Genomic DNA, 14,386 nt, shown 5'->3' with positions numbered 1-14,386 from the left:
AAAAAGAAAGACACCCGCCCCACCCCTGCTACTTCATCTTCTTCGTCGTCTTCTCCAGCGGCGACCACCAACAGCCCAGCCTCCGCCTCGTCGTCGAAACCAAGCGACCAGTCTGCTTTTGTTATCCCCATAACCACCAGTGAGCAACTCCAGCTCGAACGCCTGTCGACCACTCTTCAGTCGAGCAACTGCTATCTCCATTCCCGTCGACGAACCACCAAACCAGCGACGCGACCAACCAGCCTCACCGTTGACTCCATCAGCTCTCTAACCACAGACGAACGTCCATCTCCAAACCACCACGCCTGAGCTTCATCATCAACTGCTTCACGTCTTCCTCACTTCGTCGTTCACCTCCAGCCAAGCCAGCCCGTAGCCAGCTGACCATCGACCACCCTTTTCCGTCGAGCAGCAGCGAGCAGCAACATCTCCAAGCCACTGCTGCTCCAGCTCCACTGTCACGCTAACGACCTCTTCGTCGTTTCCCAGTCCTTCTCCATAACCACCCTCCAGTCCAAAACGAGACCAGCCATCCGAGGTCGGGCTCAGTCGTACGTCAAAGCAGTGCGTCGAGGTTCCGTTCGAGTCCGTGTCTGTTAATCAAGCGTCGAAATAGTGCCCTGAACGAAGTTGTGTTTCATCGGAAGTTCATCATTGTTCGACGTCGGATCATTAGCATAAAGGTCAGCCATAGCTCGTTCACAAATTTTTTTTGTTTTTTCTTTGGAATTTCGTTTTCACTGTGTGTAACAGAGCAAGAAAGTGCAGTAGTAAAGGTCATATCTCTTACCTCGAATCTATGCTATTCATGGACCTATTTGTGGTTTTGATTTAATATGTGAGTTCATTTTGATAAAATTTTCGCATGAAGTATCCTACGGCTTATTCATTGAAATTATATGTGCGTGCGTTTTGACGACTTTCCTACTGTTTTGAGTTCAATTGATGATTGTGTTTAGTGATTTGGATCTACTTGTTTGTTCTGCTAAGTTTGTTTTGATATGAATCTGGCTTTGTTGAATTGTCTTAATGTTGTTGATTGGAAGTTAGTTTCATGTGTTCAATTAATCAATTGTTAGGCTTGATTTGGTTATAGCTGATATGGTTTATAGTACAGATTAAAAGGGATCGGGGTAGGATGGTAATTTCAGTAGTTTCAGGTGTATTTTGGGATTTAAAGTCTTAAAAAATGATTAATTTGAGTGCTTCGTCCACTAAGCACTAATAATGTTAAAATAATACATTGTTTAATATAGTGGGGGACAAAACATATAGTAGTGGGGAATAATGGAATTAAATAAAGAAAAGATAAGGGTAGTGGGGAACAAGTGAATTAAAAAGAGCACAAGACATATAGTAGTGGGGAACAAGGCATGCAAGTGTGGGGAACAAAATAACTTCAAACAAGAAGACACTTGATAATGGGTTGCAGGGAATATCATGGAGGGAAATACTTTCTTAATCAGTTAATGCTCCTAAGAGCTGGAAAGTTAAGAAAGTTTGGATATAAATAAGAGGAGTTTTACACAGTTTAGGAAAAAAAAGATTCTGAAAATCTTAAAAGAGTGCTGGAGAGTTTAAAAAGAGGAAAACAAAAAGAAAGATAGGGTTTTCCATTGCATCTGTAGGAGTAACTCGAATTCGGGACAGTGAACCTGATTCCTTTTTGAATGTTTAATTGGTTCAGTGGTCTACGAGTTCAGTTTTGGGTTTAATACACGCGTGGTTGAGTCTATTTGTGGTGATGATGGTTGTTGCTGTTTAGTCTTTTATAAACTTTTGGGGCTGTTCTATCGAGCTTGTTTGTTTTTCTTCAAATTTTTCTGAGCCTCGAATTTGGTTTGAATTGCTGCTGTTGGGTTGTTGTTGTTTTGTTGTGTTACTACTGTTACTGACTGCTCCTTCATCTTCTTGTATTTCCATTATCCAGGTACATGTTCTAAAGCTCTCAAATTTAATGGAAAGGAAGTAAAGAGTTGTTGGAATGGATTTCTGAATTTCTCATGTTTCTTTGTGTTTAATTTAATGTATAAGCAGTAGTTCACTTGATATCGCATAGTATGTATTAGAATGACTTTGGAATGCATAAACTGGACTGTTGAATCTATTTTTACAAATATGTGAATATCAACTGTAATTAATCTTAGTTTGTGATTACTAGTTATGAAATATAGTGTAGTTAATTCTTTTTCAGTAGTCGTGTAATAGTTTCAAATAGGTTATGCCACAAAACAGGTTCAAATAGTTCATGGAAATCAGCATGTTGGTTTAATAGGGTTAGTTCTGAAATTGCGAGTTCACTTGAGTAAGTAACATCATTTTAAATAGCAATGTGAATAATGTTAGTAACTAATATTCTCAAATGTTAGTGATTGATGTTAGCCTGATGTCAGTTTTTAAGCATTGACGCATTTCTTCGACAAGTCGTAAAAAGAATTAAAAAAATGGCTTTGTATTACACATAGTTAATTCCAATAGTTCAATTCATGTAATAATGTTAGTTTAAATTAATCAAAGAATAGTTAGTTTGTTTTGATATTACTGGGTGTCAATCTCGTGTTCTATTCATAATCTCAACTTTAGTGTTATTAACTAATAGAATAAGGAACGATACAATCTCCCTTGAGTAAGCTCTGTTGCAATTTTCCGTTTGCATTTGTCTTAATCTAATAAATAATAAGAGGCACGAGCTTATAAACATGTAACTAATTAGGACCTCTTCTCTTTTATTTTAGAGACGAACTTAATAGAAAAATATAGTCACTTTAGGATTGTCCTTTTAAAATAAATGAGACGAGCCTCGACAAACAAAAATACACAAGCTACGGGGCCCTCTATACGTGTTGGTAAAATTACTTAGACTTCGGGATGGGTCGTTTAGCAAAATTTCACGGCCTTACCCAAAATAATGATACGCTAGTCGCTTTAGGCGCGCCTTTAATAATTTACTTTCTTAAACTCGGGTGCACATTTATGTGACCCAAATCCAAATCTCAACGGAGTCAAAATGTGTCAATAACCATGGGTGCATTGATGTGACGTGGTTCAAGATATGTTTCCACGACGTTGCAATCCTCGTTGGAAAATAACAATAATAAAAGCGGTAAGAAGTTTAAATTTGCACATAGGTTCAATATGAATTAAAATCAGATAAATAAGCCGAATATGACAGTTGAGCGACCGTGCTAGAACCACGGAACTCGGGAATGCCTAACACCTTCTCCCGGGTTAACAGAATTCCTTATCCAGATTTCTGGTTCGCGGACTGTGATACAGAGTTAATCTTTTCCTCGATTCGGGATTCAACCGGTGACTTGGGATACCATAAATCTCCCAAGTGGCGACTCTGAATTAAATAATAAATTCAATTTCAATTGTCCTTTAATTGGAAAAACTCCCTTTTACGCCCCCTGTCGGCGCAGGTGAAAAAGGAGGTGTGACACCAGGTACCTCTTACCAGCCTCGAGTTTAGTTACATGGTTGTTGTTGTTTAGGAGACTTCAACGTACATATACCCGCATCTGCAGACCTCGGAGTCCCCCTCTATCCCCTTATGTTAATTCTACCCTAATTTCTTTAAGCATTGATGTATAGAACAGTTAGAAATTTTTAGAAGCTTGTGACTTATGGTATTCCGGGTCTTGGGAGAGTTGTGTATATTTCGGGAGTTGATTATTGCATATACCGAGCGGCATCTTAAATGTTTTATTTAAATTATTTGTTACTATTAATTGATAATTCTTATGTTTTTCATTTTATTTCCGCAAATGTTAGGCTTACCTAGTCGTAGAGACTAGGTGTCATTATGATAAATTGATAGAGGAAGAATTTGGGTCGTGATAGAGGTGGAGTTTAGCAGTTGATTTGATGGGAGTAGTGTAGGGATAGTGTCATGTGAGTTTGGTTTATGTGAAGGTCCAATGTCATTTCCTTGCTTAGGGTATTGGGCTTTGTCAATCAGTGAATCATTGTTTTTGGTGTGGAGTTTGGACATTTGGCTTTGTGTGGGAAGGTTGGTTTGTGTTAGGGATGGTGGAGGTGATGTCATAACATAGGAGAGCCTACATTTGTCAAGGTGGCATTTGAGTTGTCCACGTGTAGGTTAGTAGTTGCATTTGGTATGTGCATGGGAATGAATCAGCAATTGTGGCTGTAGATTTCATGAATGGGTTTTTAGGGTGCTTTGGGCTATTGGAGTGGCTTATCTGAAGGTCCATGTCATTTGGGCATGTATTTGTGCCTGTTTGATCTCTTTGGTTAGTTTCCAAGATTAAATTAAGGGTGATTTCATTAAAAAACTTTGGCTAGTTAGAAAGGTCATTCTGGCTAATTTTATTATTTAAGACTTTTGTAATTAGGCCTGGGTTAGTAGGGTTTGGGGGTGACAAGTTAGGGGCCATACTTGTGAATCTCACGCCGTCAGTCACCATTGGTGATGTACGTACCTAGTTGGTTGAGTGAGATTTGCCTCGCATGCGGGCCTTTTGTGGGAAGGTGATGATTTTTCATTCTTCTATTTGTGTAATTGGTTGGTTATTAGTTTCACATGTAGTTGCATGTGATGTGGATGTGGATGTGGTGGGAGCTTCGTTCAGATTAATGGTTTGCAAAGGTTGAGGAAGTGTAGATGAAGGAGTGGATATAGAGGAGCAGAAAAGTTTAGTATGGCCTAGCCTACCACATAGTATACATAGCATGTTGAGCCCCTCACATAGAATTTGTTGTCTATGTGTACCTATGTACACATGAGTTTTTAGTGGCATCTCCAAAGGTACTTCTATACATATTCGTGCATATCGCCCTCTTATAGTTGTCGAGGTGCAAGTGTCTACTTTTAGGAGTGTACCATTTTTTTCTCCCACTCGTTGAAGAATTTCAAAGTCATAAAACTCTGTAGGTAGTTCCGGCAAACAAAGCCAAATAGCTGTGTAGGTGAGCTGAGTGTTGGAGGCTATAAACTTAGGGGTCGTTTGGTATGAGGTATAAGAAGGTATAGTGCTAGTATAAAAATTTAATACCATCTTAATACTTCGTTTGGCTAGCAAACCAGGTATAATTTATCCCAAGATTAAAATTAACACCAGAATAACTTATACCTTATAGGGGATGGGGTAATTAGCACCGGTATAACTTATACATTCTTCTTAAATTATGCAATTATCATATTTAATACAACATACCAAATAATAGATATAAAATAATCCCAGCATAACTTATACCAGTATAACTTATCTCGGCATAAACCGTATTCAAACCAAACGACCCTTAGGTTCCCATTTGTGAACGGAGAGGAAGTGGTTGAATATAAGCCAAGGTCCATTGTGTAAGGCTTTGAGCATGCTTTCTTCCTTTTGGAATTTAACTAGAAAGAAATCAGACCCCAAATCAATTAGTGGGAAGTCTTCTTTAGGCTTCCAAAGAGTAAGTAATTTAGACCGTAGGGTTTGATATCCTACTTTCCTTCCAAATACTTTAACAATGACTGAGAATTTCCATGGGGAATAGAAGCGAGATTTGTCAGCTGACATAAGGGGTATAAAGGTGTTGCGGTGAAGATTATTTGTTATTCCATCCGTAAGATTAATATTGGTATGGATTTGATGACATGTGTTGGTGAAGTGGGTGAATTGGTTATTGGCAAACAGAGCTTGTGCGAATGTTGGAGTTGTAGAAGTGGTGGGGCTATGGTTAGGATTGGGAGGAGTATCAAAATGCATGAAACTAAGGTCCGGCGGTTCTGGTAGTGGGGAGGTGGTTGTGTCGTTCATGGTGGTTTTTCTTAGAGAGAGTATTTCTTAGTGATGAACTTTTTTTTTTCCTCAAAAGAGTTGGCATAGAAGTTGTCGTATTTATCTAAGCATAAAGGCCAAATGGATTTCAACAAAGTTCCACCGTAAAAATTGTACGGGGCGCCCTATTTGGTCGCCCCCATTTAACCTATATCCATTTTTTTAAGCTTTTAACTTGTACCCACTTTTTAAACAACTTCAGTCTTTTTTCTCCTCCTCCTTCTTCTCCTTCGTTTTCTTCAAAGATATCTTTTCCTTTGTAACTTCAGGCAAATGCAAAGCTAAAATTATGTAAAACGTCTTCTTGCCACACTACATCTCCGGCTCTCAGCACCTTCAAGTAAGATAAAAATGCTGCCCCAAGGCTAGAATTTTCACTAATGTAAACAATGAACTTTACTGAACTAAAAATATTTAAAAAGTTTTGCTCTAAATTTGCCACGGTTACATGCAAAAGAATTTCAAAATGCACTGAGTAGTGAAAAATTGATGACTGCAAATGACGATCAGCTGACAAATTCCCATGTGAACCAGGAAGGTAATTTCTGTGAGCAGTCCAAAATCCCCCAAAAGCTGATAGCTTCAAATGACCTGAATTAGGATAGCAGTTGATCAGGCAAGTCTCTTTAGTAGGAACAGATAATTGCATGTCTTAATCAAACGGAAAAACAAACAAAGGATTATTTTTATGGTGAAACTAACAAGGCATTACTAAAGACTTCCTTTATTCACTGATCTTAACGACAATATGAATATTTTTTATATAGTGAAAAACTTCAGCTCTAGAGCTGAAGTTCGCCAGTTACAAAAACAAAAACTTTAGCTCTAGAGCTGAAGTTCACCAGTTACAAAAATAAAAACTTCGCTAGTTACAAAACAAAAACTTCAATTCTAGAGCTTAAGTTTACCAGTTACAAAAATAAAAACTTCAGCTCTAGAGCTGAAGTTCGCCAGTTACAAACAAAAAGAGCTGAAGTTTGCCAGTTACAAAATAAAAACTTCAGCTCTAGAGCTGAACTTCAGGCCCGGCTACTAGAATGCTGAAGTTTTGCGTGATTACCTTTGCTACTTCAGCCTCATATGCTGAAGTTATGTGAAAAAGTGGGTACGCTTATAATTTTTTTTGCAAAACGGACACAAGTTAAAACGTGACACAAAAAGTATAGATGCAAATGCCCTAGTTCCACCTATTCAAGTGGGGCCATATTTTCCTTTTTCTATGTTAAGGGGAAGTGAGAGTATTTTAAAAACCTTCAAATTGAGCGGGTGGAAGAAAAAATTAAGTAGGACCCACGTATATTTGGAGTTATGTTTGGAATGACCTAATTACCCTCTAACAGTGAGCTTCCTAATTATTTTTGACTTGGTTTTTTTGACAATTCACTTGAACCGAAAGCTCCTCTCGATTCCCTCCTTCAAAGAGGATTTTTGGATTGAGATCAAATTCCATTTTTATCTTTTTGGATTGAGATCATTTTTTTTTATTTTTTTATTATATCATAAATTTTTTTGTTATTATATGATTATTAAATATAATTTAAATCTCTTTACTATTAAATTATGGTAAAAATTTTGTAAGTATTGTTTAAAAAATATGAGATTTATGATTTTGATTTTTGGAAACTTGTAGTTTACTTAATTCTGTATTTATGGGATATAATTTATCTATTGAAGATATTTTTTTTAATCTTCTTATTTTGATTGGTGTAATTCCCTTATTGAAGATGTTATCTTTCATGTGTGAATTTATTTTTAATATAATGAAAAAGATGTAATTCTCTAGTGAAAATGTTGATTTTACTTGTTAAGTTATGTTATTATAAAGGTGTGATTCCTTATTTAAAATACTAATACCTTGATAGTGTCTTTCTACGGCGACCAAATAGAGGTTACTGTAAGGAAGAATGCAGTCGACTGGATTTTACACACTATTCATACTCATATATAGGTGAAGACTACACAAGCTACTTATCGAGTGGCTCCCGTATTTCAATCCAAAAGACAAACAACCAGTTGCTCTTCTCCAGCTTAATTTGTGTAGACCGGCGTTGCCTTCTTTTTCAACTCCTACACAAAGATTTCATGCATTGTTGTATTATATATGGAGAATATGCGTATGGAAATATGGGTTTGAAAAGAATGGCGCTTGGGAAAAGCCAGAATATGCTACTAGCTTTGAGTCAGTGGGATGCTGAGAATTTAAGCTATGAACAAGTTGAATATGCTGCTATTGTGTCATTTGAGATTGGGAAAAATTAAAATTGTTTAATGAAATGGCCAACAGAGAGAGGGAACTGAATTCCCATTATCAGCCACACACGGGATGTTTCAAAATCTAATATATAGTTTATACATGTAATATGTATTGATTTGATAGTTACAGATAGTATCATAAATTCTGTGATTTTTTCTTTTTCCCTCACCAAAGTCTTTAGAATCAGTCTAAGAGAATTAACCCACACTCTCAAGGCATCACATAAGTTATAAGAAACTACTACTAATTAATATATGCATTGAATATCCAGGAAGCTGTGAGAAGAGAGAGAATATAGTAGTTGGTACGAGGAAGGAAAAATTAAAAATATATGCCAACAGAGTAGCTTTTATAAGGAATCCATTACATTAGTTTTGTTTGAAATACTCCTTGCTGCAGATGAAATAGCAGTGCCTATGCCGACATCTGCTCAAAGAAGAATAGTATTAGAGTCAAGATCGGTACTATCCCCTTCCCCTGCTGCGCTTCCTTACTCAACAATCAAAGAATCATTTTTGATTCTCCGATCCACTCTCAATATCATATTCATCTAGGAAAAAAAATGCATTTTCATTAGTCTTACAGAACAATAAAAGATATATTATTTTCAAATATCAAAATTGGGGCGGAGCCAATGAAGAAGTTACGGGTTTGAATCGCTTAGCCGTGTATATATGTTAAAAATCTAGCTAAATAAGTACAAAAATAGATTTTGAATACAGTAAATTAAACGCGATGTGGTAGAATTCCGAATTTGAAAGTATAAACTTCACCGCCTTTATATAAAAATATATATTTTTTTAATTATTGAGAAAATAGTGATGCATAAAATGAAATGGAGAAAGCAGTAGAAAAAGAAACAAAAATGACAGTTTTAAAAAGGAAACAAACATTATAGTGATCTAAAGTTATTGTTAAGGTAGTGGGGGAGTTGGTGATGTCACCGCTTGCGTGGTAGGGAAGAAGAGGGACTAATTTGAATGTGAGAAATATTATATTTTGCTACGTACATTACAATATTGTTTATTGGTAGGATTAATGTGTGAGAAATTAAAAGACATGTGGATCAAAGATATTCTTGAAAAAACAAACCTTCCAATTTGCATTATCGTGATAATCAAGTGGTTATTTGCAAAATGCAAGCGAAAATAGCTATAATGGGTAAGAAGATGTCCTAGGAGTTGAAAACAATTATGAGTTCGAGTAGAAATTAGGAGTGACTGTATTAGATTAAGTTTAAATTGCATTATAAAAGAATGCTCTCGTATTCGTTAAAATAAACTTTCTTCATGTTCGTAGATTGTTGGTTTTTATTTTAATTAGTGATTCAAATTTTGTGCTCCTAATCCTATATATAGTTGAAAAGGCACAATCATTTTCTGAAAAATATGTTTTTAATTATTTAAAGGATACATTTATTCTTTGTTAAAATTCGTTATCCAATCTTTAACTGATGTATCTATTCGTCTAAAAGTTTAGTTACTTGTTAAGTAGTTATTATTTCATGGTAGAAAATCACTACTTAGGAAATCATTATTTTTATTGGCTTTTAATCTCTTACTCTCTTTAAAAGTTCCTTTTCTTTATTTACTCTAAATCAAACCAAAGCAGTTGAGAGAATTCAAAGTATTGATTGAGAAACTCTAAATAGTGCAAATTAGAATCTACCTGAAGACAACGCCTTTTACAGCGTACATTAAACTAATTATTTACTCCCAAACATTATCTTATATGTCATTTAAAGGTGCATCCTCCTCTGGCGTGTTAGAACCTAGAAGTTCAAAAGATTATGTGTGTAATTATCGAATCAAAACTGCACCAAACCGAAAAGTCAAATTAAACCGATTAAAAAATGCGACTAGGTTTGGTTTTATTTAGTTTGGTATTGAATAAAAAACCCGAATCAAACCGACATATAAATATATACTTTTAAGATTTTTATATAGAATTTTCTTTTAAAATAATGTCTAGAAATATTTGGGATTCTCAGGAAATAATATTTTCTAGAATATAAAATGATCCATATTTATTAACTTTAAATAGTGGGTTGTATGATCACTTTCTTATCAAGTGTTACTGAAATGCGTCAATATATTTGTTCTTCCATATTCATATGTCAAGATCTATTAAATTTTTTATATCTTTTTCGAACTTGAAGTGGTTATTATTATTTAGGTATCATATTGATTTTTATGTTTAATTACTAAATTCGGTTAATCTTGAAAGTGTACGTCGATGAAAAATTATTGTCAGATGACTAAAAAAATAACTATCATGTGTTACTAAGAAAATTCTCCCATAAGATTTTAATAGATAATGTGTTTTTCAATTTTTTAAATTTTTACTAAACATATATTTATGTATAAAAAATTTAACAAAGTAAGATTGAAATAATATTTAAGTAATAAAAAACTCGATAAAACTGAACCAATCCAACCGATATAGTTGGTTTGGTTTGATTTTGATAAAAACCGAACCAACCCGCTCCATATACAACCCCTACTGCCAACCCCGGAAAATGCAAAAATACTACTGAATTTTTGTGTAGCATTTAAATTTTTGAAGCTACTGCTAAGGGAAATATGTTGCAGCACCAGGATTGAAATAAAAGAACACTCTTGTTTAAGATAGAAAACCAAAACCAAACGAGTTAGAAGAACCATCTAACTTAACAAACAAACAAATATCAAACCGTTTAACTTTTACAGCACACATATTTCCAGATATAGGAGAAAACTAAACATCAGGCTGTAGACCAAGTCCCTTCCGCGTCTTTCCAACAAAGAGATCCCCAGATTTTATCATGCCTGGAACGCGTCCAGCGATTGACAAACAAGGAAATTGGGCCACTGCTTCTTTTCTCCCTAGAGAAACTATAGCCAATGCCTTAGTGGCTGGCTTATACACAGCCAATTTGTGATCATCTTCTACTCCTTTTATTGACAATGTGATGCTCTTGGCAGCTACTTTTGCATGTTCTTGAGCCAAATATCCTTGTTTAAGTTCCTGAATTTCACCATCACAAAGTAAGGACGTCTTGCAAATAACATGCATCTTATGGCGTAAGAGCTAATACGATCTATTGGAGCTTTGGCCTACTAGTTATCCAGTTGCATATGTGCATATTAGCCAAGTCTAGTTACTAGCATTGGCTTTTCTATACAAGGAGAGGAAGGAAAAGTAACAATGAACAAATAGCTGCAGCTATATTAGCAAGCAGTTAAAGTTACTACTGAAATGCATTGGAGATAGCAATACTTCCATCATGTTTCCTAAGCTGCGATTCAAGTACTTAAGTAGCATTAGCAGGTACCATAATAGATTTGACATCTTGTTAGCTCTATAAACACCGTATATCAAATATAGGTAAGTTGTGTTATGATGACAAATGTGGACATCCAGCACTCTTTTTTCTTTCTCTTTTTTTCTAAATAAAGGGAAAATGGAGATTCAGAATAGAATGAGCTTACTAGTAATTCATCATTTATTACTGCTACATTCTCAGAAAAAGTAAATCGTTGAAGTTCTAGTGCCAGGCCTTGGCTATGACTGTGAAGAAGGGGAATAGAGAACATAGGATGCATAGACAGAAGTTCTTGAATAGTTGATGAATTATACTTTTTCATATTTATCATGGGAAAGGGGTGCTAACATCTAAAGCTTTACTGGGATGAAACCAAGGTTTACAGACGTTAAAGAAGGTTTGATCGACTTACCGGAATATCAGTGATGTCCCCAATAGCAAAGATATTGGTGTGACCCTTGATCCTCAAATTTGAATCAACCATTAGCCTTCCACGACTGTCCAAACTATCCTTCAAGATAGTTTCTTTTAGCCATGCTGAACCAAATGGTGTTCCGATGCAAATAAAATGGCAATCAGCAACTATAGTTTCTCCACCCGATGTTTTGTAAACACCATCTGATGCAGAGTTTACATCAACAGATTGCCCCAAGATGACTTCAACTTTCTTTAAAGTAAGCCAATTCAGTGCCTTTTTGCTGGCGCTTTCTCCAACAAATTCTAACAATCTTGATCCCCTGTGCACCAGCGTCACCTTCTTGGCAGGAAAATCAACAGCAATTTCAGCAGCCAGCTCCACACCTGTTGGCCCTCCTCCAACTATTAATATGGAGTCAGCAGCCTTTATTTTTTCATACTCTGTAAACCAAGAAATAAGAGTTAAGCACAAGTTACATATACCATGAAACATGTGCAGTTTCAGCCGGGTCTACTGAACAATGGAAAGCTTGATTTGTATTACTCAATTCTTCCGTGATAATTCAGCCGTTTGTAGGTAAGTAGTCATCCTCCTTTCCGGAGCACTATCATTCTCTTTATTTTCTTTTCTTGATAAGGTAATACTTTAGTGTTGTGGATTTAAGTCAAGTATACAAGTCGTATACTTTACTTTAAAAAGAAAGTGGTACACTAAAAGTAATATAACATCCAGCCAGCCGTGCTAACACAACGGAGCTAAGAATTTCATTTAGCCTCTGTAGGCTGATAGGCTCCCAAACAGAAAAACAAAAATTGTGATTCACTTTTCTCTTTGTTCCTTTATTTCCCGTATACCTTAGCCCCCTTCTCAAAGTTCTCTACTATTATATGGTTTTTGAAGTTATGCAAATCTGCTAACAACTTGAAGATAAAATGCACATCTATAATATAGATAAAATGTCAAACTAAAATAAGGGAATTGTGCATGTTCAAAACTATGATATGGTAAGCAAGACAACTCGTTGGTGAAGTGATGGCAATGCATCACCAGTTGAGTCTTCAACAACCTATCATAAAACCCTCGAACTCCTTAAGGTTAGTAAAAGAGCAGCACGGTGCACAAAGCACCCCGCATTCACGCAGGGTCCTGGGACAGGCTACAACCTAAGGAGGTGTGATGTAGGTAGCCTACCTTAATTCAAGCATCAGTGGCCGATTACACGGCTCGAACCTATCACCTATGGATCACGCGGAGACAACTTGACCGTTGCTCCAAGACCCTCTTCTCCTTAAGGTTAGTGTCTTAAGATAAAACTAGTTACACAGAAGCTTTTGAGTTCGATGAAAGAGAACACAAAAAGTAATCACGTTGGATGAGATTGAACCAATACCTGCTTGATATTGACTGATCTTCTCAGTTTTCGTCGAAGCACCCCTTTGTGTATGACCAGTGGCAACAACAAGATAGTCATACGGAACTCGGCTGCCTTGGCTGGTCAATACATCAGTTTCTGTGATGTCAACTGCAGCTGATGTAATGATTTTCGCATGAGGAAGGTATTCAGAGTGAGAAATCACTGATCTTTTAGCGAATGATGGTTCAACCATAGACCTTAAGCTTGCCCATGTGATCTCAAAAAACTCTTTCCTGTTCCATTTCATTCATTCAGTTTATTTAAACTAATCAACTAATAAGAAATAAACTTAATAAGTAGTCATGATAAAAGGCCAGAATTTTTGAAGGAATCAACCACTAAACCACTAAAGGGAAGCCCGGTGCACTAAGCTCCTGCTATGCGCGGGTCGGGGAAAGGCAGGACGGGTCTTGTGCGTAGCCTTACTGCAAGAGGGCTGTTTCCACGGCTCGTGACCTCCAGCAAGGAATCAACCACTAAACCACTAACAAAGCTAACACCTTTGCAAATTCACATTGATTTACAAGCTATGGAAAATCAATAAAGAATGATAGAAATACTTACTCATCAATTAATGAAACATTAGCCTCATTTTGAAGGGTTTTAGCAACAAGGGAACCACCAATTCCACCTCCAATCACTACCACATTTGTCCTTTCTCCCCCTTCAGCCATGTTCATATCCAAATTCCAAAGAAAAATCACAACTTTATTAAATAAAATCAAGAAATAGTAGACCCAATTGCCCTTAATACAAAACAAAGCTGTGCCCAAATTGTATTACTGAATAATTTGCAATTTAATTTTGTAGGGAGAACAGAACATCAAATATCCTCTTATATAAAAGAAAAATTGGGTGTGAAATAAAAGTGGGGAAACAAAAATTAAAGGTATCTAGAAGGTCAAGAAATGCAGAAAGTCTAAAACCCGAGTTGTAGAACAAGAAAATGAAGAGGAAGATTCCTGGCTTTCCTCTTATTACTTTGAAGAAGAATTAATGCCAAACAGAATTCTTTTTATTTTTTTAATGCTAGCTTGGAGGAAGGGAAAGGAAGAGGAAAAGGAGAAATTGTTGTCAATTCTCCATTCCTCTTTTATATTGTAGTAATATAAAACTGACAAGGTAGATGAAGAATTTAAAGAGTTCTTTGTTTCTCTCCTCTCTTTGCTTTGTTCCAGGACTAGATTCAGACAGACCAATATGAATA

The 14,386-nt window shown here is 36.0% G+C and overlaps 1 protein-coding gene across 3 annotated transcripts; it reads right to left on the bottom strand.

The window, feature by feature from the left end:
* Positions 1-10,642: 10,642 nt before the first annotated feature.
* LOC107776152 (uncharacterized) lies at positions 10,643-14,386 on the bottom strand. 3 transcript variants are annotated; one of them, XM_075224920.1, is made up of 5 exons: positions 13,744-14,362; positions 13,516-13,663; positions 13,156-13,412; positions 11,760-12,205; positions 10,643-11,049 (listed from the first exon to the last, which is right to left on the bottom strand). In XM_075224920.1, exons 3-5 carry the CDS (start codon positions 13,370-13,372, stop codon positions 10,780-10,782), a joined length of 933 nt encoding a protein of 310 aa, XP_075081021.1. In that variant the 5' UTR covers positions 13,373-13,412; positions 13,516-13,663; positions 13,744-14,362; the 3' UTR covers positions 10,643-10,779. The 3 variants fall into 3 exon arrangements, with proteins under 3 accessions (XP_075081021.1, XP_016451489.1, XP_075081020.1); XM_016596003.2 differs by lacking the exon at positions 13,516-13,663 and having other exon boundaries at positions 13,744-14,386; XM_075224919.1 differs by lacking the exon at positions 13,744-14,362 and having other exon boundaries at positions 13,516-13,737.

This window comes from Nicotiana tabacum, chromosome 11, assembly GCF_000715075.1.
Source record: "Nicotiana tabacum cultivar K326 chromosome 11, ASM71507v2, whole genome shotgun sequence".
Classification (NCBI taxonomy): Eukaryota; Viridiplantae; Streptophyta; class Magnoliopsida; order Solanales; family Solanaceae; genus Nicotiana; species Nicotiana tabacum.
Note: the sequence above shows the minus strand (reverse complement) of the source record. Positions and strands in the feature narration are given on the sequence as shown.